This window comes from Myodes glareolus, chromosome 24 (assembly GCF_982192425.1).
Source record: "Myodes glareolus chromosome 24, mMyoGla1.1, whole genome shotgun sequence".
NCBI lineage: Eukaryota > Metazoa > Chordata > Mammalia > Rodentia > Cricetidae > Myodes > Myodes glareolus.
In genome coordinates, this window is record NC_142049.1 from 10,529,763 (window position 1) to 10,555,005 (window position 25,243).

At 36.8% G+C, this 25,243-nt stretch overlaps 1 protein-coding gene across 1 annotated transcript in view; it reads left to right on the forward strand.

Annotated features, from left to right (window-relative positions):
- Nox4 (NADPH oxidase 4) overlaps nt 1-25,243 on the forward strand; it is a 111,480-nt gene that overhangs the window by 17,204 nt on the left and 69,033 nt on the right. Inside the window, exons 3-7 of the mRNA XM_048435224.3 lie at nt 9,593-9,703; nt 11,262-11,346; nt 15,845-15,942; nt 17,876-17,903; nt 24,244-24,316. Coding sequence (XP_048291181.3) covers nt 9,593-9,703; nt 11,262-11,346; nt 15,845-15,942; nt 17,876-17,903; nt 24,244-24,316 — 395 coding nt within the window. The remainder of the gene's footprint in view (nt 1-9,592; nt 9,704-11,261; nt 11,347-15,844; nt 15,943-17,875; nt 17,904-24,243; nt 24,317-25,243) is intronic.

Below are 25,243 nucleotides of genomic sequence, written 5' to 3' on the forward strand. Positions count from 1 at the left end.
AAATTTTGGCTTCACACTCCATGTAACGTAGTGAGCTGCAGTAGGAGCAAATTCTGTTTCTACTCTCTCTTCCTCATTGTTTTTTTTCCTCCTATTAGTGTAGAAAAGAAGGGTCATGGCTTCATAGTGACTCCTGGGAATCAGACTTATGTGTCATGAACTCAAGGACAACAGTTGTCCTATAATTTTGGTTCCCATAGAGTAAGGAATATGGTGATCTTCCTGTGTCTCTTTTGCAGATTTGTTTAACAGAGGTGCCTTGGGAAGTGTCTGAGATGATAAGCATTATTTCAAGAGTTATAAATGCCATCAATTACTTTCAACATGAAAAAATAATATTGGACCAGGAAATCATACCCTTTTCAGACCCTTTTATCTTCTGTTTTAGATATCCATTTCAGAAAATTGTTAGCCAGTGCAGTTCTGGGGGTGGAAGTTACCAGGAAACAGATTTCATCTGCACATAAGAAAATAAAACAGTTTGACAGTGGAACAGACTGCTGTCTCTGGAGGAATTCAAGCAGGATGTTTCTTCTTGGCTAGAAACTCACAGAGAAGAGACAGACCCTGGGTTAGATGGTAGGAGATTAGGCCCTTTAGGTTTTCTGGTTATAAAAAAATGTATGTTCTACAACAAGCGATGGTAACAATATAACTGGGGAAAAGACTTCTTTTATACACTCCTAATAGGAATAAAAACATCACCACAGAGTGCCCTCAAAACAACAGCAAAAACCCCTAAACATAGAGCTGCTGTATCATTCCTCACTCTCTCCCTGAAGGAATTTGTGTTAGCGTGTAGCTGAGATACCTGCACATCCATGTATAGAAGCATTAATCACAGTAACCGATTATGGACTCAGGTGCATCAGAGATGAGTAAATAATGTAATATGTATACACAGATATTTACTCAGCCATAAAATAAAATCATTTCATCTGCAGGAAATCGAGAAGAACTGGAGATCCTTAGGATAAGAAAAGTAAGTCAGTCCCATAGAGAAAAACGTTGTTTCTTTCATATATAGGTAATCTAGATTTTTTTTAATACAGAAATGCAAAATAGGGACAACTAAGGAAGAATAGGATCAGAGTGGGTAGAGGGGAGATAAGAAGGTAAAGGTGACATTGTGAAAGAATGTTATTTGCATGAACTCATATGTCACCACATGGAACCCTCTACCTAGTGCAGTCAATACATGTTGATGAAAATAGAGCACGGGAAGGAGCTTTAGATTCACAAACATGCAGATTGCCAGGGGGAACATAAGCCTTTGGGAAAGAGCAAGCAAGAATAATTCACTAAAAGGCAATGTATTGACAGGTGGACCCCATCACCAGTGAGTGTGACAATGTATCTTTAAAAGCTGTGCCTTTTGTAATTAGTTACTAGTAATCTGTCTTATGAAATGTCTAGATATATTGAGAAAGTTTATATGCAAGATATTTACCTTAGATGTTTTATTCTGCCTAATGTTAGAAATCTTAAAAATCCAATGGTATGTGAATACCCAAAGAAATATATATAAGTCATCATTATATATACAAGCAGTGGGGTTATCCTGGTAGTTGAGATTAATATAATTGAGGGATATTTAATATTGTGATGTTTGTTTAGCTAGATATAACCATTTTTAATTTAAAATATAATTGTTTATTCTGAAATTTTAGTATAATTACATCATTTCTCCCTCCCATTTCCTTTATCCACTTTTAAGAAATTATAATTAACTTATTTTCCACTTACTGAGTAAAAGGAATTAAGATTGTTAGTTCAAAACACTGCATATTAAAGATACACAACTCAGTTATGTGTATATACTGTGAAATACCACTTAAGTCAAGCTAATTAGAATATCTGCCAACTCAATAAAAATAATTATACTTTAATAAAGTTAGTAACAACATAAATTCCCTGACAAATCCCGGTTACTCCTGACTCCCGTCTAGAGGTAACTCAGACACAAGTGGCTTATAATGTTGTCCTTGTCATTAACAAAGTTTCATTTTTGTTATCAGTGATACACGGTAACCAAGATACCGCGCTCTGTCATAGTTCCTTCTAGTGTGTTCCTTGATAGTAGTCGTTATTAAACAGCAGTCCCCTTAATGACCACTTCTCATCCGAAAATGCACTCTGTGCTGTGTATAGTCTGAATGTATGTAACCTCTCCCATTTCACTCCTACAGTGCTGGTTTAAGAGTTGAGGCCTTTTAGTTGATGAAGCAAATAGGTCAGAAGGGTAGAGTCTGTGTGACAGAGACTAGTGTATGCTATATAAGGAATCCCTAAAGGAGAAGGAAAGACTGCCTCATGTTCCGTGTCTGTCTGTCTGTCTGTTCATTTCTACTGATTTCCATCATGATGTTCAATTGCACCCTGAGAGCAGCCATTTACAAAGCAGAAAGATGGCCCTCGCAGACACCCTGAACACACTGGTGGCTTGTTCTTGGATGTCCCGGACCCAGGAGCAATAGGAAACAAACAGATGCTTTTGAAGTTGCTTTCTTTAAGGTGCGTTGTTAAAGATGACCAAACTAACACTGCACAATTATGAATTCACACAATATAACATCTGAGTACAAGTACCTGAATTTTCAAATATAGGACTTTGCAGCCTAAATTTGCTACTTCCTCTTTATCTGTAGCAACTTAACTGCCTATAAAGCTAATCTAACTAAATATTATGTAACATCATCTGAATGAAATTAAATAAGACAAATATAATGGAAAAACTATAACCTGGTGATAGAGTTCTAATTCTTTCCGGAAGTGGGGGGTGTCTTGATTTCTTTAAGCTCTTGTTTTCCAGTGTGCTGAAGAATTCTGAGGACCTCGAGGACTAATGCTTCAACAAATAAACATGTTGGGGGTGGTGGACAGATCAAGCAGTCTGTCACAAGAATTTACAGTGTATCTATCATCTTAACAGGACAGCACACCAGGAATTCTCAGTTAATTACACCTCTGGGACCTTGGGACAAATGTGAACTAGGAAAAGAACACTGCCCTCTAGTGACCACCGGCTTCCTGAGATGGGAAACTCTGAAATTTTCAATTCAGAATGTGGATTCTTTTGGAGCCAATGGCAGAATAGGAACTAAATAAAAGTGAATAGACTTAGCAAGCATCCTGATGTAGAATGTTACTCAAGAAGTTAAGAGGTGAAATGTTTTCCAGTAGTGACACAGTTTCTGAGTGCATGAGTTTTGTACCTTATAAACTATATTCAGGAAACATATGTGAGGAAATGAATCATTGGTAAAATTTCCAGTTGGGTTTTGCATCATAGAAACGGAAAGGAATTCCAAAATAAACCCTGACCTTCCCAAAGGTGCATTTAAAACCACTTTGATTTGAATTACTGTGTAGTTTAACGTAAACACGATAGTTAAACATTTCCAGACATGAAATGAGTAGTAATGAGGAATTTTACAAATTTTTTATAAAGTATTTAATCCTACAGGAAATAGAGATGATTCATTGGTATTTTTAAAGTTCTGAACTTTCATGTTTAATTAGATCTTAGTTTACATATTTCAAGAAACATTGCTATCTTGGTATATTAATATTGCAGATACAGCAGCCATCTAGAATCTTGTGGATTAAAATTTTCCTGCCATATGCCGATGCCAGATCAAAAAGAAATAACAGGACATTTCTCGGAAGGTTCAGATAAACACCAAACCCATCACTCTGAATGATAGTGACTTTTCTGATTGAGGTGAGAAAATTGTATAAGGCATCTTCAACAGGCAGTCCGGAGAAGATGCTGTCTTGTGTCCACTCAAGTATATTTACTGAAATGTATACCTAAGGTATTCTAACTCCTGATTTGGAATAGTATGGTGGACACATTAATTTCTTTTATCTTTCAAGGAAAATTATGGCATCTCTGACAAACACAGCTTATTATCCCCTCACCCTTTGGGGACAATATTTCATATGTTGAAAATCGCCCTAGCTTATCAGTGTCAATATTTTGCTAAGTGTTAATTTGGGACCCTTCAGGGCACAGATACATTCAAGACAGGAAACCTGTCTGCTTTATATACATTTCTTATTATTCTTAAAAGAAGTTCATTTGGTGCTACTTCTGGACAAATGTGCAGATGGGACCCCATCTTTTATTCTTGTGGGTAGTACTGCTTAGTAGGGGTGATGCTGTTGCCAGAATATGATTTACACAAGTATCTGAAAACTATCTCATTAATACAAAAGAGTACTGAGTTTCCAAATATATGTTATACAGTTTGTGATTAAGATCTGTGAATGAGACAGAGATTATCTGTGATGGAAATCCATTAATGATTCAGAAATAATTGTCCTATTACGAATATCAGCACTTTATTAAGTTCTTGTTATGTGGCAGGTACAGAATTAGGTTCCTCCTATATATAATTTCCTCTGTTTATTTTATTTTGTTATGTTTTGCTGCTGCTTTTGTTTTTGGTAGTGGTGTTGAAACAGAATTTCATCATAAGGGCTAGGTTGGCTTGAGGCTCATTATGTGTGCCTTCCTTTCCTTGACTCACTCCCCTCTTAGTTCTGTCTCCGAAGTGTTTGGGTTATAGACATTCAACACCATCCCTAGCTTCTTGTTTATTTTAAATGCACAGAATCTAGTCACTGTTGATCCTCAGTTCCGAGCACAGTGTGATAGTGTAGGCATGGTGCAAATTTATCCTTTTATGTTCACTAAAGTTCTGAATGTAGATCAATGGGTGCATTTACAATTACAAATGATTTACATCTGTACACTTGTGTATCCTTTATCATAAACACGTACTTTCTTCCTTATATCTTGCAAGAGATTCTTATTACTGTAATGGTTGAGTTCCTAGTTTCACTTCTATTGAAACAAAATACTTAGATCTCATATACCACCTTATATTTTTTAGGCTTTATTTTGAGCTTTTAATGTTTTGAGAAATGCTCATCTGTGCAGAATGTTTATATATATGCTTACCACAGCAGTATATACACACACATCTCTTGAAAATTCATACTTTGTTTTCAATATTTAAGTCTTTAACCATCAAAAAACTAATGATTTGAAATAATATGTTCTCCCATTTTTCTCATATGTATAACAAATTTTTATTTTCATCAAACGTGCTCTTCCTTTACATTAATCACACTCAACAATTCTTATCAGATGCCAAGGATCAGTATACTTGTACCTGCATCTTTGTTTTTTTCCTTTGGTGATTTATCTAACCACAAATACTCTAAATTACTGTAATTTTGTAATGAATCCCTTTGTATGGAGGAGGTCATATTCTTATTTTTTTGTTAGGTTTTTTTTTTTGTGTGTGTGTGTGCGCGCACATTTTAAAGTTAGGTTTCATTAAAAAACATTGTTGGGGTTTTGATTAACATTTCATTGAGTTCATAAATCAACTTTAAAATATTAGCATCTACATTTACCTTAGTGTTACCATGAAGAACATAGTATCCATACAGTCATCTACATCTTTTACATTTTTCTATTGCTTGCTTTCATATGCAATTCTCACACTTTTTTTGTTGTTTATTCCAGGGTAATTAAACAATTATTGGTCATGTAAAATAAAGTATTGCAATTAAAAATTGTTTGTTATTTAAATACCAAAAATACTTATACTGTCCTATAGCAAAGCAATTAGTTTTTTGGAATACTAAATGAATGGCCAGTCACAACAGATTACTTGCTTATATTTTACAATAATTGATTATGATGCTTTATCTTTGTAATTAATTTGTTACTAATTTCTAAATATTTACTTATTTTAATATTTATAAATGTGTTTTACCTATATGTATGCATGTCCTGGCATCCCCACAATCATACCCACAAAGTCCACAGGAAGGCTCCGGGTCTCTTAGAAGTGGAGTTGGGTGGTTGTGAGCCAATGCATGAGTGCTGGGGACCGAATCTAGGTCTGAGTCCTCTGAAAGAGACAGACCTACTCACTGAACTTTATACTTTATTACTTCTTTTGAAGTGATTGTCTTTTCTTTCTTTCTTTTTTTTTTAAAATATACATCCTACCATGACCATTTAGTGCTTTATGTATGCACATGTGTTAGGGCTGGCCACTTGGGATTGGATTATCTACTGGATTGCCCCTATTAAAATAAGCATTTGTGTTGATTTATGTGAGATATATTTACTTCAATTTTTACACATTCAATCACTTCACAGAAGACTTACCTAGGGCTGTTTTAATGGGTGGATTTGCATAGGACGTCTGGGAGTTAAAATAACAGAACTATGGTAGTGTACCTATGTATGCTCTTTAAGTTAGTAGCTTTTAAAAATGTATTTCTTCTTTCTTTATATGTGTATGAATATTACTCTACTTCATGTAGAGAAATGATATCTTCTGATAATACTGGGACTTTCATTGACTCTTCAAATTATTTTCTGTGATACCATGAACTCCCCAATGTAAATTTACTGTTAGATACACATACATTATGAATAAAGATACAGTGAAATATTGCTAATAATAAGATTGCTATCAATGAATGATTTATGTCTGGAATCAATTAAATTTTGCTTTCACAGAGTACTGCCATCATGTTAGGCCTGAGGACAGATTTCTGTGAAGCCCAGTCATTGCTTCTGAGAAACATGGGTGTGATGAAACAGTAGACAGGAAAAAGTCAATGATGTAATCCTGGGGTTGACAACCAGTTGAGAGAGTTAAGGAGAGATTAGTTGACATAAAGATATTGTTTCCTTCTCTGAATGGCTTTGTGAGAATCAAGGCAATGCAGGAGAACTTCAGATTTGGTGCCTAAACAGACACACATCCATTTATGAGTGTCCTGACTGAAGAGGAGGTGGCGCTGGCTAGAATGACAGTGGTAAATCAGAACCCAGGCATGCAGTGAAACACACAGGCTTGATGGGAAATGAAATTCAAGATCTTGACTTGGCCAGTGAGTAGTACTGGCAACTGGGACATGATGGGGGTGGCCCATGGGAACTATTGGAGCTAGCCTATTACATTTCACGGTTTTCCTCCCACAGTCTTTGATGTCTTTTTATTCCCCCTGTTTTTAATAGGAGATCAAAAGGCATAGTCTGGGGACAGAATTTACTTCCTTCAATTTCTGTGGCTTTGGGCAAACTATTTGACTTCTTCAGATTCCTTTCTAAATCGTCTGCAAAATGCATGAAATACTTTCTTTCTTACAACGGTTCGTAACATAAGAAAACATCTTTTATTCATCGAACTACATTTTTGCATCAGATGATCAGGCAGTGGCCCCAGCTGCTGTAATATCTACTGTGTCAGCCTTAAAGAGGTGTTGTTGCTGGCACTTCTTGATTTTATGTGTATGTGGAATAATTGCTTTTATATTTCTAATGAAAATTAAGTTTTGAAGTTAGATTTGGTCATACATCTGGGAATACACATTTACTTGTTATAATTAAATGGTTGCCTTCATTTCTTACCTCATAAGCAGCACAGCTTAACTAAGTAGCTTAAGATTGTGGTCCTCAATCAAGGTTACATTGTTAGAGGTATCTGGAAAAATTGTAGAAAAGGTATCCAGATACTACCCCAAACCATGGAGCTGAGAATTCCTGGCTGAATAGCTCTTATTTTGTAACAGCTGTCATCTATGAGATATCAGAGCCTACCTTATGGAGCTGATCTGAGCATCACAGTAACAATCTGTTCCAAAGCAACCGAATCAAAATGATCTTAAAGCATTTTAGAAATGCTGTGCTCGTAGGGAGATGAGCAGGCACTAAGAGAAACAGGAGACAACAAGGGAAGTCAAAGGCAGCCATACATCATAGAGCAAAGGAAAAAGTGTTTTGGAAATCCCAACTCCACCATACTATTTTTAGTCCATTGTGATGAATGTGTCCTTGTGACTTTCTCTACTACTACAGAATTCATACCTCAGGCTTCTCTAATGAATTAAGAATAGGAACAAAGACCATCTTGGGAATGGACGGCGCTGTGAGCAGGGAAGACATCTAGGGCAGTTTTCTAAAACAACTTAGTTCTCATCTTCAGTGATCAATCAGCAAAGTATTTATTGCCTGCTATTTGCTTCTGTTCTTTCTTTAAAGTCAAGCTTAGGAGGTGGTGTGTGCAGTGGTTAAGAGCACGGGTACTTGAGCCAGAATCTTAGAATGACGTTTTGGTTCTATAAATTTCATATTGTTTTTGTTGTTGTTGTTGCTGCTGCTGCTGGCAGTGGAAGGTACAATCTTAATATCAGAATGACACATTCTGTCATATAGAAGAGACATTATTAGTAACTACATTCTAAAGTTTAGGGGGAGTTTAGTGTTAATAAATGTAAATTGAACAGTAAAGATAGGTAACATATATAGGATCTATTCTATATAATTCCTTTATTCAAGCATGAAGAAATATTTTAACAGTGATCAAATGGAAATGAATTTCTTTAAAAAAATTAAAACACTAAAACAACAAAAGACCCTATATATATATAAACAAATGAATCACAGTTTTACTAGATATGGTCTTATTTCAAATTGGTAATTTGCAACAACTCTAGGAACTTAGAGTGTTCCTAGTCAAGTTAGCCACACAAAGAAGAGAACTATCATGATGTTACTTATATTTAGAATCTAATAGTTAAATTTACAGAATCAGAGGGTAGGATAATGATTACTGGTGCTTGCAGTGGAGAACTTTGGAGGGAAGATATTAGTTGAAGATTATTAGTAGATGGGTGAAACAAGTTCCAATGACCATTTGAGCAATGTGACAATTGTAAGTCAGTAATGTGTTATGTGTTTTACAATACCAAAAAGAGTGGACTTAGTGACCTTAGTGCAAACACTAAAAAAAAAAAAATGAAAAGTGTTGATGCAAAGCAGGAAGTGCTGAATCTCTTTGTTAGTGTAATTTGCTCATCTTACGTTGTGTGTTCATGTGAATATTTCACTTATACCCAATGAATGTGTACAGTACTTATTTGTCAATTAAAAATAAAATAATATTTAAGAAGAGGTGATTGGAAAAAGTGTTGAAAACATGATGGGACAGTACAAAAGTAACAACAGTCCTTGTCTCACTGGGATAACTCCCATCTTCAGGCCAGGGCGGTACCCATAGTTTAAGGTGAAGCAGGAAGAGGAACAGAGCGGCTGGGGTGAAGAGTTGGAGGGGAGCATGTGTGAATGGGTAGGCTGTGTAGAAATGGAGGGAGTTCCAGAGAGAGAGCAGACTACAAATGCGGTTCCTTTTAGAACACTCCTTAGCTTATCAGTGAATACTGATTCCTGGGATGCCTGATCGTGGGGTTGTAGAACACATAGTGTTAAGACCACAGGCTTCTTAAAGCTAGGGTAGTGTAAGAAATTGACCCACAAATGCAAAAATAGGTTAAAGTGATTATATCATTAGCAGAAAGGAGAAAAGTCAGTTTTATGGCCATTGGGAGCAGAAAGATTTTCTTTTTCCCTCAGGAAGCTTTAGTGAGATGAGAGGAACTCTTCAGGATTCTTGAAGGACTTGGCATTTGTCATGGTCCTTAGACAGCAACTGCAGGTCAAGGTTGCTTTTCATTTGTACTTGACTCTGTTTTGACCCTCGTCTTGTTTGTTCAGGTAGGATTGTGTCTAAGCAGAGCCTCTGCCTCTGTCCTGAACCTCAACTGCAGCCTTATCCTTTTACCCATGTGCCGGACACTCCTGGCTTATCTTCGAGGATCACAGAAGGTATGAGAAAATATGTTTATGAATTTCTGTGGAAAAATCAAGTATAAGGATCACATGTTAATTTTGCTGTTTTTTAAAAAATTGATTTCCTTTAGAATTTTACTTCTCGGTGGTGGTAAGGGACACAGCCATTGTAAAAGTGGTCAGAAAACTATTCTGCAAAACTAGTGTAAGACAGAGAATTGCAGACGTATTATCAATCATGCTTTCAGATACTATTTTCAGAACTTCAGAACTCTCATGACTCCTAACAACAACTCTACAATCAGATATCACTGGTCTATTTTAAGCTTGAGAACCTGAGGTGTAGAGAGTATGGCTTGGCCAAGATCAGAAATGCGTGAATGACAGAGCTAAAAGTTAATTCCAGTTCTGAGCTCTTTTCCACTCTATCAGACCTCATTGAGGTCTAAATTTTTCCTTAACAAAATTCACATGAGCAAACCTGAGTCCTGTGACTTTTGAGTTTTGTCCAGATTGATAGTAAGTGCAATTTTTCATTGCTTAACATGCATGACTCATTTTGAGCTGTGCAAGAGGCTGAAACAGATGCCTTTATTGAGTAGCAATTCTCATCTATGATGCTTACTGTTGCAAAGTGAGAGAGAGAGAATAAACAAATGCTCTGTCATTTTCTGGACATTTTTTTGATTTGATTAGTCTTTTGCATATGTGTGAGCATGAACATGTTTGTATGCATGTGTTGATTCTTCACCAAAGTAATTAGAGATACACAAGTAGATAATTATGTTTTCAGAGTTGTTGTCAGTGATCTGTGAAGTGTGCAACGCTGATTTACTCTAGCAAAGCGTCTCAGGTTTTTTTTTTCCCCTGGGAGTTATATTTGAAAAGTCTTTATTTTAATGCAGTTATTTATGAAAATAGCATTCCCCAGGTTGTCAATATTCCCAAATGCTAGGAATTGGTCCCTCTGGCTGGACATTGGCTTGGCATGAGGAGAAGGAATAGAAGTGGTAGAATCTGAGAAGTTCCTCCAGGTTTCTCAGTAGATAATGGCTCCAAGAGTTGTTGCTCAGTACGAATCACAGCTATTTAAAGATTCTTGGCTGTTACGTTTCTACAAATCTAGCGGGTATTTAAAACCACAGATGTGATTGACCTAACTGAAAAATAACCTTATTTTGCAACAAAAAGGAAGTCATGTATTCTATCAAATTTAAACATTTAAAAAATATGCCAAGTTATCAGACAGTTTCACCTATGTTGTGACAGAACAAACCACTGCTGATGAGAGAGACTAATGTCAGCATAGGCATAAGTACAACAGTGTTTGCTTTGAGCAACATAAGAACACAGTGTGGTTTCTAATCTTTATCCAACAATATGTCTTTCAGTTTTTTACAGCTCAACAGTATACTTTCTCACATTCATTTGAATGCCTTCAGTGAATAATTGTGTCATAATTCCCTCAATTTTGACTAATAGGCTTGTGCTGTATTTTCACATTTTTGATGATATTAGCAATAGTGTAATGAAAAAATTACACATATTTTGACTGGTTTTATTACTCTTACCATATTAATTTGTTCTTATTTAGGTTCCAAGCAGGAGAACAAGAAGATTATTGGATAAAAGTAAGACGTTTCACATAACCTGTGGCATAACTGTCTGTATTTTCTCAGGTGAGAAAGTTGAAAATCATCATTTTTTTTGTTTGTTTGTTTGTTTTCAGAATTGTCCATCTTACCAATGTAGAATATTTGATTTCCTTCTGTATGTTTTCTCCTACCATGAGCTTATTTAGTGATCTTCTAATTATGTATTTTAGTCACTTTTTGTGAGTCTGGAGACAGTTGTGAAAGGAACTAAGAACATGGGTGTTTCTTTTTTTATTGATTTTTTTTGAGCTCTGCTTCCCTCTCTGTCTCTCCCCTCCCCTTCAACTCTCTCCCAAGGTCTCCATGCTCACAATTTACTTAGGAGATTTTTGTCTTTTTCTACTTCAAACATTGGTGTTTCTTATGGTATTTTGCATTATGTTGTCCAGATGCTGAACCCAAGGTCATAGTGACTTTCTTATAATAGTAAATAATATCATTTGTAAAGTTTAAAGTAAGGAGACTAAGCATTTCCAAGTTTAAATGTAATAGTTGCATGACCATATGTGAATGAAAATTAGAATGTGAGATTTTTATTTAAAAATAGTTCAAGATGTATTTGGGCAGCATTTTTTATATTGACAGTTGAGTAGAAGAATAGATTTTAAATTCATGTAATTTTATCTTGACTCATTTCAAGTTAGCAAATGTAAATTGAGAAACTTTTCAGAGTTGATTCAATATACGTTTTAATCTTGAACATTTGTACATAATATGGGTTTGGACATGAATGTAGTGACATGAACTCATAATACAGTAGCATGTTGAATATTTCCACCACTCCAGTTTGTCTTCCTCTTCTCTCTGACACTGTCCTTTCCCTCTCTACATAGTTTATTCTTTGTTTCTTCTTTTCTTTCTTTCTCTTTTTCTCCCCCCTTCTTTGGATGTCAGATAGCTAAAACCATAGAGTGTATTGGGTTTTCTGATTTTCCTTGTTCACTAGATCAAATAAAGTTAAGTTCCTTCCCATATTTTTATCACTTAATGGATAATATTATTTCAGAGTTGACTGGTATTTATTCCACTCTCTGAATAAACGACAGTTCATTCATTTGCCTACATCCTGGTGGCTTCCAACTTTTGTCAATTATAGATAAAGTTACTGTAAAAAATTTTGTCTGTGCCTCTGTCTTTATCTCTGTCTCCCTCACCTTTTCTTCCCTTTTTCCCCTGTCTCAGTCTCTTGTGTATATATGTGTGTTTTGTGGATATAAGGATTTTAAGCAGTTTGGGTAAGTGTGAGAGGGAGATAGGTTGAAGTTTCCATCCACAGAAGCCATCCCACTGTTGGTGAAACCGAGTTCCCATTTCAGCATCTGATTCACTGTGTTCCAGATGTCACAGTCATTCTTTTACATATGTGACTGTCATTATTCCAGCTCATGATACAATGCGTGAAACATTTTTCAACTTCTCACTTACATATCTCCTTTTATGAGATATCTATTTTAAGATCTTTCACTCTTTTCATTAGTTAAATTTTTCATCATTGTTTAAAGTAATTCATACCTTTATTCCTAGCATTCATGAGGCAGAGGCAGGTTGACCTCTGAGTTTGAAGCCAGACTGGTCTACAGAGTGAGTTGCAGGACAGCTATGGCTACAACGAGAAACCCTGTCTAAAACAAAACAAACAACAACAGCAAAAAGAGTCTGTTCTTGGGACTTTTAAGGCTCTAGAAAATGGTTTCAATTTATCTGCAGGATGTGTTCTCATTCTTTGAATCTTTTCTGAATGAAAAACTTATATTTTAATGCTATCTAGTTTATCAGTCATTTTCATAGATTATTTCTTTGAATTGAGTCAAATATTAATTTATTGATTACATGTAATTTACATAAAGTTAATGATATTCCTCACAAAATGCAACAAATTGTGTGGAGATGAGAAGAAGAAACAAAAACAGGCTGAATAGCCAAAGAACTCATCATAAGCAAAAAGAACAAACATGAAGGCATTATGATCTCTAACTCCAATTTTGATTCAGTTTATTACAAAAAATAGTCATCAAAGAACATGTTGCAGGGCTAGAGATATAACTTGGGTTCCCAGTACCCACACTGGGTGTGTTACAACTGCCTATATCTCTAGATCCTTTTTGATGGTTTCGCCAGGCACATGCACTCATGTGGTGTAGGAATACACAGACTTAAGTGTATACATAAATATAATATTTTTTAAAAAAAGAGAACATGATATTAGCATATAAAAAGGACGTATAGAGTCTCCAAAATGACTCAGTGAGTAAAAGCATGTTCCATACAGGCCTCTTGACCTGAGTTTGACCAGAACCCACACAAGAGCCAGATACAGTTGTATGGATCAGTCGTCCCAGAACTCTTCTCGCTAGATCAGAGACAGGAGAATAGCTGGAAGCTCATAAGGCTAGCTAGTTGGCTTAGATTTTGTTGTGCAATAGAAAGAAAAGAGACCTTGCCTCAGCAATGTGAAAGGTAAAAACTGAGTCATCAAAGTTGTCCTCAGACCTCCACATATGTTCTTTGTCATGTATGTGCTCAGAGACAAGAAAGTATGTTATTTAATTAAAAACAGAAAAGGACACACAGGCAAATGAGACAGAATAGTGTGCCCAGTAATAATGCCATGCAGCTGCAATCAAGTGATTCCCTACATAGTTGCCACACACATAGTGGCTGAACGAGCACCCTGCTGTTGAATTGTGTACTACTATGTGTTCACAGAATTCTCACTCCAAATAAAAATCAACTCAAAGGGAGATCAAAGATTTAAATTTTAGATAGAAAGGTATAGGGATTAGAGAGATGGTCCAGAATTGAAGAAAGCTGCCCAGTCATGAATACTGGAGTTCAAAACCACATCTGTATCTCATAAAACTCAGTAACTCCAGTCCCAAGGGTTCTAGAACTGCCTTATGGCCTACATGGGCACTTGCTCCTACATACAATTGTTCATACACTCATGCAGATAACACATTAATAAGAACAAGTAAATTAAAATCTTTGAAATGAAGTGTAATCCTGAAACTATGAGAAGACAACAGGGGAACCACTTCAAGGCATCAGTATGTGTTGAGTTTTTTCTGGTCTTAATAGTCAGTTGTTCCAGAAACATTTGTTGAAACCTGACTTTTTTCCCCATTTGTTCCTTGTTAAAACATTAGTGGATTATATTCGAGTCATATTTTGGATTCTCTATTCCATTGTTCCATGTGTCTGTTTTCCTGCCCTACCACACTCTCTTGAGTACTGTTACTTCATGGCAATTCGTAAATCTTTCTGTTTTTAATGCAACCATTTCTTCATGCCCAACTTGACTGCCTGACTTTTAAGTCCTAAAAATAAACCTCTAAGATATTTGGCATTCTAATCCTCTCTTAACTTGTTGGTCTTTGGGGTAATCCATAATTCTTGGTGTTTCTTATTTCACAGTCTAAGTTTCAGGAATTGCAAGCTTCTCTGGTTTCCAGGCCATGTTTTCCTTTAAACCAGGAAGCTTCATATGTTATTTTATACTGTAATGGTTTATTAGCATGCACAAAACATTTATGTCTTTTTTTCTGTCTCCATCACTACACAGATAAATTTAAGGCTAATAGACAGGTTATGGGGTCAAAGTACATGAGTTTCTTTAGCTAATGCATTATGGGAGAATGCTAATTTATAGCTCATTTAAAGTACAAAATGAGCCTGGGGAAGGAGGAAGTATAGCAACCTCATTTAACAGATCCTTTGCTTCCTGCTTTTGCTTCTTTAGATAATTTTCTTTCCTGGCTATGACAAAATGAGTTGTCTCAACTCTCTAGTAATTCCCTGACACATGCATCTTTTATATGCCCTCAGAGTTAGGTGAGCACTTTGTTAGCAGTGGGATATTTGTCAAGTGGTGATCACCTTTTTCCCTAGATTTTCTTCCATGACGTGCCTCTCAACACTTTACTGTTGCGCTTAAAGAATTATCTATTCATTGTGAAAACTTCAGCTGGTTAAAAACCATTTACCAGGTTGAGATTTGGGGATTTTGAATGACAGTGAATTATATAAAATAGAGTAGACTAGAGTTATGGAAAAGATGAAGAATGTGGATCCCAAAGATATCCAGGAATCAATTTAGTAAACAAATGTATGCTGTATTGATAGACACAGAATGTAGGAGGAGAAAGAGAGAAGGGGAGAACACACACACACACACACACACACACACATACACATACACACACAGAGAGAGAGACAGAGAGACAGAGAGACAGAGACAGAGACAGAGAGAGACAGAGACACAGAGACACAGAGAGATGGGAGACAATGAGTTCGAATCTTCTCTAGATCTTGAACTAAATTACTATGGTTATTTTTCTGTATCTTTTCAAAATTTCGTAAGTTATCTACATTCAGGTGATTTTTATTTTGTGTTTAGAATAGCTTCACCCAGATATTTCATTGCTTAGATAACTATTGGAGTTTGTTTATGGAGAACTGTTGACTTCTAGACAAAGAACACGTGTTGAAAGCCCACTGACTTATCCCTGGTGTGGTTCCATAGGTGTGCATGTGGCTGCTCACTTGATGAATGCCCTCAACTTCTCAGTGAACTATAGTCAAGATTTCCCTGAACTGAATGCAGCACGATACCAAAATGAGGTGGGTGGTCCTTGCCCTTCCATTTTCCTTTCGCTTGTCATTAGGTAACTAATGAGGGTCTGTGATTTTTACAGAAAATTTGTACCTGGCTGCTTCTTTGAGTGCTTTTTAAAATGCGGTTGTCAAGTTGAGTTTTATTCCCTTTCAGTAGAAATTGCAGGTAATTACTATTCTATAGTTTCTCCTGCTGAAAAATGGGAGTTTGCAGTGTCTACTTTTTATATCCTGCCGTATTCAGAAGGTTGCCACTCAGATCTACTCTCAGACTCCCAACAGTTTTTGTCTAATTTCTCTTGGTTAGCTGAGAGTGTCGACAGTGCCAATCTCAGGTAAAAATACTTTAATAACTCCCTTACTGTGCAGGGGGAAAAGGGCACAGCTTTTCAAAATTTAGGCTGATTATTTGTGGATACTAAATAATGAATTCATTTGAGTTAAGATGTTAGTGTGCTTTCATGATTCTTTTGTTTCCATGAAATAGACGACCTTGAGCTGAATTTCCTAGCGTGTATTATCTGACTTAGGGATGCTGTTCTTTCATTTCATCTCGTTGTTCTTGAGATGAGGTTGTCTGTGGTCAGTCAGAGGAGATGTGCAGCACATGTACAGCCCTGGCTAAGTCTCTGTTGCTCGGTACTTTCCCATCGCCTTCCCAGGACCAAGGCTGCAACCAAGCCAAACTGCTCTGTCTCCATGCCCTTTTATGATCAATGACAGCGACTTGCCCTCTTATTAAATGTCCCCCTCATGCCATACTCCATTTAGTCCTTCACATACCATTGGAGATTTCTCAGCCAACACTGCTATAATCATTTGTTTGACTGTCTTCCTAAAAGGAAACAAATGACAAAACAAACTGTAAAACTGAATACCTCAAATAATGTTAGATGAATCTGTTGGCTCTAGGACCATATGTAAACATCAGTATGATTTGATTAGTGTGACTAGGGCATGGGAATTGCAACTTTTAAAAGGATGACCAAGTGATTATATATCGAGTAAAGCACTGAGATCCGCTGGAGAATCTAGCTTCCTAGCCTGTCAAGTGACAGCTCCTCACATGTCATGTTTTCAGGCTGAGTTCCGTTTCTCTGTCTCCACCAGACTCCCCATGCCATCCTCTATCCTTTTCCCACGTTATCAATATTTGCTTCTTTCTAGTTCTCATTGCTATCCCCTTAGCGTAGCACTCCCTTTTATGCTCCCCTTTCTATAACTCATACTTCTTTAACACCTACAGTAGTTTTCCTGTTTTCATACTATCTGCTTATATTTGGTTGTCCAATATTCCACTGTCTTGGCTTTTTTTAGTCTTGTAGGTGGCAGATTGTAAGGAGGTGACAGGACATGTCTGTGTTGCCCTGGCTGTACTGGAACTCACTTTGCAGACTAGGCAGGCCTCGAACTCACAGATATCCACCTGCCTTTGATTTCCTGAGTGCTGGGATTGAAGGCATGTGCCACCATGACTGGCCCGTGTTTTAGAGTTAAAATTATTTTCTGTTGGGCATTGAACACAAAGTATTTAAAAGATATCTTAGTTGTAGAGTCCAGACGATAATAAATTTCTAAACTTACAATATTCTGGGCAACATATTGAGACCACAATATTTATTCAATTTTGTAATATAGCTTAAGCTATTGAGTCTCTATGTCATTGAAGAATAAACATTACAGACAGCCTGTAATCAGGTCAATGGTCAGGCCTTCTATCTTATCCAGCGCTTCCCTTTTCTCAGGCAGGAAAACTTCTCTGATTTTGCTTTTTTATAATGCAAAAATGTGCTGAGACTTAATTGAGTTGTTATTCACACTGTAAGAGTGCTGCTCTAATTCCTAATACATGGCAACAAACATTGCAAACTTCTTGCAGAGCTTTATGCCATTAACATTTCATTTTCCAGTGAAATATTTTATTCTTTTCTTTTCTCAGGATCCTACAAAGCTTCTCTTCACAACTGGTAAGTTGTTACTCCTTGCTTTTTCTTAGACTCACATAGGCCTTTGGAAATTAGCATCGTCAAATTAGTACATTCTATAAATGATGTTAATAGTCTAGCAATGATGCTGCAGTGCCAACCGAGGGAAGGAAACAGGTCTTATGGAGTTCTAATATATAAAGACTAAAAGTAACAAGTCACATTGGTTTGGCGTACCTTCTTTGACAAGTTCTTTGAATGAAAAGACTACTAAGCTCATGACCCAGAAGGCCTGCTTTGAACTGTGGCTGATTCTATGAAAGGTCAGATACGTGTCCTGAGTACCTGCTCTCAAAGTTTAGAGGGAAAACACCAGACTCTTGGCGTCAGTGCAGTTCTGATAATTGAGTCATCTTACACTGATAAGAGAGATTCAATCTTAAAAATCAATAAGCAAGATAGTTACTTATGTTTTGGGTCTGTGTTACCTTTTCCATTTGTGATGGATTGTTTCTTTTTAAGACTACCCATTCAAGGTCATTCAGACAGGGCAGTTTGGCGCAATTATGCATTGTAAAGGCTACTAATTAATCATTTTCGTATGAGTAGTTATAAATAAATAAGGATACATATACCAATTTTCTTTCTCAGAAAATACAAGTATATGTCTTTATTATTTGAGGGGCTCAAGTACTTTCAGATAAATAAGGATAATTCATATAAGCAAGTTTATGCAACTGGACTAGTGATTAATTTCAGTCTGTTTTTCATGTGTTTTAGAATTTACGTCCATAAGTGGCTAATGGATTAGAACTTAGCTTAGTTGTTAGCCAAGAGTGTATTAGAGGCCATTCGATGTTTCAAGGATAACTCTGTGTTTATATCACTTAGAGTTGCCTGTGCTGTATTTTCTATGTTCTTCAATCTGACTGGATTCACTACTGGACCAAGATTTTTTTTTTTAGACTAACTTAATTTTATATTAAACATCTAATGATACACTTTAAAAGTTTAGCAATATTTAACTGAACACAAAAGCCACTTGTTTATCTCTTTAATTTGTTGCACAGATCTACACACAATCCCACATAGTAAGAAACAATTTTTGCCCATTTACTAGCATTTACTAAGACCTACGTTTCCTTAAGACAATCTCAACCCTTACCTTCTCAGTCATTCTAATTACAACAGGTTTTGATATCTTCCCCAATTGTGCATTTTTCTTCTTAAGTTATCATAATGAAATCACCTGCTTTACACATTTTGATCAGCAGTCAGTAATGTGAGACTGAATCCAGGGCTTGTACATTCTGGGTAAAAAGTCTGTGACAGAATGTCGTACTCAGTATGAGCTATATGGACTCTTAATCATTTTGAGAGATAGAATTCTGCACATACATGTTTTTCCTACATTATTCACAGTATCTAAGAAATTGAACCAACTAAGATGAACAGCTAAAGAAAATGTGGTACATACATGTAATTGAATTTTATTCATCCTCGGAGAAAAATAAAATCATGACATCTATAGAAAGTAGGTGGAACTGAAAGTTATGTTATATAAAATACGTCAAGAGAATTAAAAATAATTGAATTTCTTCTCTGTAGTTTTCAGATGAGATTCAGTAAGTTTATGACTTGGCCAGAGGAATAATTACAAGACCATAATGTCAGACCATTTTGAAGATTGGCTGGGTGGTCATGGACTTATTTTTCATCTTCTAGTCACAAGAGTTAAGCCTGCTATGTTCTATCCCTCTCATTCCAAATTTTTCCGACATGTTTTCCTTGTTCTGCTTCATGCAGGAAATTCTCTTGTCAATTTTAGGAAATATTTGAGCTCAGTGCATCTTTGTAGTTCTGAGATGCTTTATTACACTAATAAGACTTGTGACTCATCAAGGAATGCTTCCAACCCTTTTGAGAAACAGAAGTGAATAATAGAAAACTGTGGATGTATTCCAAATTACCCATTAAGATGATTTTTAGACAGATATTTATTTACTGACCAATTGTGGCAGGTCCATACTGACACAGTCCTCCAAACCTAAATACTTAATGAAGGAATATTGAAATTATCAGGGAAGTCCATCAGATCACACATTTTATAGTATGTAATAATCATGGATACTAACACTTACATAGTTTTTGAGGCTTAAATAGAGGGTTTTGTTGTTTCTTTGTTTTTCAAATCTTTCCACACCTAACTAACATTCACTAAATTGCCCATATAAGTGGAAAACACATTCTTTGATTGGCTTTTATATGCATATGAGTTAGTCTTTACCATAATCAAGACTTCAAATATTTCCATTACCCTGCTCCCAAATATGACGCTTAATAATTCTTCTTATCTTCTGTCCCTTCGAGTGACTCAGCTGCTTTCAAAACTAACATGAAAATTCTAGACTTTTACATAAAAATTAATCAGCACACTTTTACATGTTAGTAGGTGGAAAAACTTGACACCTTTTACTCAATCTAATAATTTGGGGGATTCATTCATGGTGATGCTTAATGCACCAATACTTCTTGTTATATTGCTTATTAATTTTCCAGATATGTGTAGCAATACAACTATATCTCTACTTATCTGTTGATGTTAATGTGAGTATCTATATTCATGACTATGAAAAACAGCTATGAATATTCTCAAAGGAGTATTTGGGTGGATATATGCTTTTTTCTTTGAATATATATTCAGGAACTAGACCGCTCAGGGATACTGCTTTTAAATAGTCTATTGTCTATCCTTCAGGGTGAGGTGGATTAATTTCCTCCCATATGGTTGGAAAGTAATCATTTGCCAAGAGGAAATAGAAAAAGTGCCGTGAAATGTCTAGGATAGGAAAAAATTTTACAGAAGACATGGTTCGGGTTAGGTGCATAAGGCAAGGGCAGTTTTTTGGATGACTCTAAGTCTGTATATTTGGAAAAGAACTCAAAATTTTAAGTGCCAGAGATTAGATCCCTTGTTTTATATGTGACTCTTTAAAGTGAAATTTGTTTCTAACATAGCAAGTATTCTGATATCATTAATGTCTAGTTGTTGCAGACACGCTGGAATCTGAATGATGCACACATTCACCCTCCTTACACGGTTTCCAGACTGGTTGTTTTGGTAGTGGTACCTGTCAGTGAATGCTTTTCTGCCCCATAGGTGATGCCTGAACAAAAAGAGAAATGAGAAGTATATATACTGCTCCAGATAGAATCTCGGTTGAATAATTCTTCCTTCTTGTCCAATTTCAGAGTCTCTCATATGGGAAATTTAGGACTTACTATTGATTATATGATTTTATGAAATTAAAAAAGTAGTGATATAGGAAGAGTAATTAATTTTACAATAATAACATAGTAAGGGATCTATTTACATTTTACCTTAGATATTATATATCTATTCATTTTAGACATGGTGTATGAGGTCTAATGCTAAATTTGTAGCTATAAAAATATTAATTTTGACATGTCTGCGAGTTTTCTTTTTTATTTAAATAAATTTTATACTGTATCAGACCATTGGTTTTATATTTTGTAGACATTATTTGTATGTGGAGGGTTCACAGTGTTTGGGTATGAGGGGTTAGATCAGAGGACAACTTGTGGAAATTTTTCTACTTTCACTATGTGAACTATGGGGATGAAACCTAAATTGTCAAGCTTGGTGTGCAAACAGCTTTATCTGCATGCTATCTCACAGCCCCTATCACGTGTTTGATGTGAAGAGAAAATACATCTAGAAGCTTTCCTCAAACACCAGCGTAGTTAGGGTATATCATCGAAAATGGAGAAGACAGATTATAAGAACCTTAGGGCCAGAACATTTGTTTCAAGATAGTGTCTTCTATATACAAGAGGCAAGCTGCACCCATGAAGCCTCAACAATGATTGTCTAAACAAGATCCACATAATGACATGCCAATGTGGATGAGGGAACTCGTACTTCCAAATGAAGAGCTACCGTCAGTTAATGGCAGCTTTCATTAAACACTATTTCCTTTAAAATTATTCTCCTCCAAAGAATCAGGGATCCTTGCTGGAAAAGGAGTAGTGGAAGGAGTGCAGAATTGGAAGAGCTGGACAGCTATGAGGAAGCAGTTTCTTCTGAGTTCAGCAAGGCAGATGCACAGGTGAACTCACAGTAGTTGTAACAGCACAATCAAGTCATGGGAAGCCTAAAATAGGCCCAAATCCTACCATGCAGAGCAGAGTTGGGCATAGAGTTCCGCCCCCAGCCGAGTAACTATCGGCAATTCTTTGCTTCTGTAAAACAAAGGATCAATTTTCTCTAAAAGTATACTTCTGATAAGTCAACCACCTTCCAGTAGAAAACCACAGATCTGTGAATGGTTAGGTAGTACAAATTGGCCTTGTTGGGAAAGCGGGGGTGGGGGATGAGGAGTGGACACAAAGTTGGGGGGAGGGGAAACAGTAGGTCTTTCAGAAGAGTTGGGGTGGGGGGTAAATAGAAAGACAACACACTGCACAAGATTCTCAAAGCACTAAGAAAAAGTAGTGAAGTCCAAGAAGTGAAACAGAAGGGAATTAGTAGTTCCATACAAGACTAGAACAAGTAAAGGAGGTGCATATTGTGGTGGAAACCATGGAAACAGGGTGCTTTTACATTAATTAATCTCATTTGGTAGGTTATGTATGTGCAGAAGTGGGTATGCCTTCACCATTATGAGTAGAACTCCCAGAAATGCTGCTCCAAGAATGAGAGTCTTCCTTGTCTGAAATACTTTGAAGCTGTACTGATTTTTTTAATTTATAAAAGTTTATTAATTTATAAAAGTTTCCATTTCTGCCCCTCCTCCCAACACCCTTCCACTCCCCCCACTCCCTCTCCTTCTCCCTCTCCATCCCTAAAGCAGTCAGGGTTTCCTGCCCTGTGGGAAATTCAAGTTCCTCACCCCTGTTTGGAAGGTGAGCATCCAAACAGATTGGATCCCAAAAATCCAGTATATGCAGAGGAAACAAGTCCCAGTGTCATTGTCAATGGCTTTTCAGAAAGACCCTGTGCCAGCCACATTCAGAGAATCTGACCACATTCAGAGAATCTGGTTGGATCACGTGCTCGTTCAGTCCCAGTCCAACTGGCCTTGGTGAACTCTCATTAGATCAGTCCCCTTGTATCAGTGGGTGAACGCACTCGTCACGGTCCTGCCTTTCTTGTTCATGCTCTCCCTCCTTCTGCTCCTCATTTAGACCTTGGGGGCTCAGTCCACTGCTCCAATGTGGCTCTCTGTCTCAATCTCCATCCATCAACGGATGAAGGTTCCCTCTGATCTTGCCTTCTTTGCTCACGTTCTCTTTCCTTCTGCTTCTCATTTGGACCTAGAGAGTTAAGTCCAGTGTTCCAATGTGGGTCTCTGCCTCTATCTCCATCCATCGCCAGATGAAGGTTCTATGGTGATATAGAAAATATTCATCAGTATGGTTATGGGCCAAGGCCGGTTCAGGCACCCTCTCCTCCTCTGTCCAGAGAACAATCTGGGGATCTCTCCTTGGACCTGGGATCCCCTTTATAATCAAGTCTCTTGTAAACCCTAAAATGACTCCCTTAGTTGAGATATATACTTCCCTGCTCCTATATCCATCCTTCCTTCCTCCCCCCCATCCCAATCCCCCAAGCTTTCCCCATTCCTCCCCTACTCCCTTCTCTCTAACCCTCTCCCCTTCCAATAACTCCCCCTCCCCATGCACCTGAGGTTGCCTGGCACTCTTGTCTACTTCCAATATCCAGGAGGAAAACTACATGATTTTCTTCAGGTTCACCTTCTTATTTAGCTTCTCTAGGATCATGAATAATAGGCTCAAAGACCTTTAATTATGGCTAGAATCCACTTATGAGTGAATACATACCAGAAAATGGAAAGATCTCCCCTGCTCTTAGATTGGGAGGATCAACATAGTAAAAATGGCAATTCTACCAAAAGCAATCTATAGATTCAATGAAATCCCCATCAAAATCCCATCAAACTTCTTCACAGACCTTGAGAGAATAATAATCAATTTTATATGGAAAAACAAAAAAAAAACAGGATAGCCAAAACAATCTTATATAATAACGGAACTTCTGGAGGTATAACCATCCCTGACTTCAAACTCTATTACACAGCTACAGTACTGAAAACAGCTTGGTACTGGCATAAGAACAGAGACGTCGACCTATGGAATCGAATAGAAGACCCAGATATTAACCCACAAACCTATGTACTGATTTTTTTTAGCAGCTTGTTTGAGGGGTTGTATACATAGAGGAATATGATTTGAATTGGCTTTTGACTGAATGGTGTGCTATACTTTAGACTTTAATGTCATAATTTTTAAACGTTCTTGCCAGTATTAAGTTAAAATGCCCTTGTACATGTTTTCACAGTTCCAGGTCTGACGGGTGTCTGCATGGTGGTGGTACTGTTCCTTATGGTTACAGCTTCTACCTATGCCATAAGGTAAGTGTCAGAATGTCCATTTCCTTCTTCACCTATCTATGGTGTCCAGATTTCTGTCTGTTTCTACTCATTTCCATGCAAATAGGAATAGTCTTGGGTGACTAAAGTCTTTAGACAGTGCGGTTATTAGCGGGTTCTTGTGGGTTGGCACAGTTGCAGTTGAGACATATCTGGACCATGGCTTCTAAGTTCTGACCTGGAGAAAATATTTCCCAGAGGATTTCTTTTCAGCCATTTTGGTCTCTTCTTAATCCAGGCCTGTTTTTCACCACTGGCTGACCAGAACCGTTTATTCTTAGACCAAAATATTGACTATCACAGATAGAGTCTTTAAGGAACTCTCAAACTTCCCTCTGAAAATTTATATGCCGGACCAACATTATCTGCAGTGTCTTTTACACTAAAAGTACCCACAATAGCTCAGTATACTCTAAACATCCATAGTTTTTTTTTCTATCCCAAACTTCCAAGTCCTTGCACAACTACCCCGACTGCCACCCCAGAGCATGCTCAGTTGTGTCAAAAAAAAAAATCCCAGGTTCCTGATACCAGAACTGTCTTAGATCATCTTTCTGTTGCTGAGATGAAACACCGTGACCAAAAAGAAGGATTTATTTCGCCTTCCAGTTCTACATCACAATCTATTGTCAAAGAAAGTTAGGGTAGAACCTCAAGGTGGAAATCTGGAAGCAGTGACTGAAGCAGGGTCGAGGCTGCTGAAATTTTAGTGATAATCTCAGTTCTTTCCATTTGAGCTTTCTTTGAACTTTTTCAAAACATCCTTTGAAATCAGAACAGTATTACATTGGAAAATACTTGACAATTTAAAATTTTAATACATTAAAGAACAACAAAAAAGAGCTTAAATTGTTGTGCCTGCCTTTGATTCCCACATCCAGGAGTCAGTGACAGGTGGGTCTTTGAATC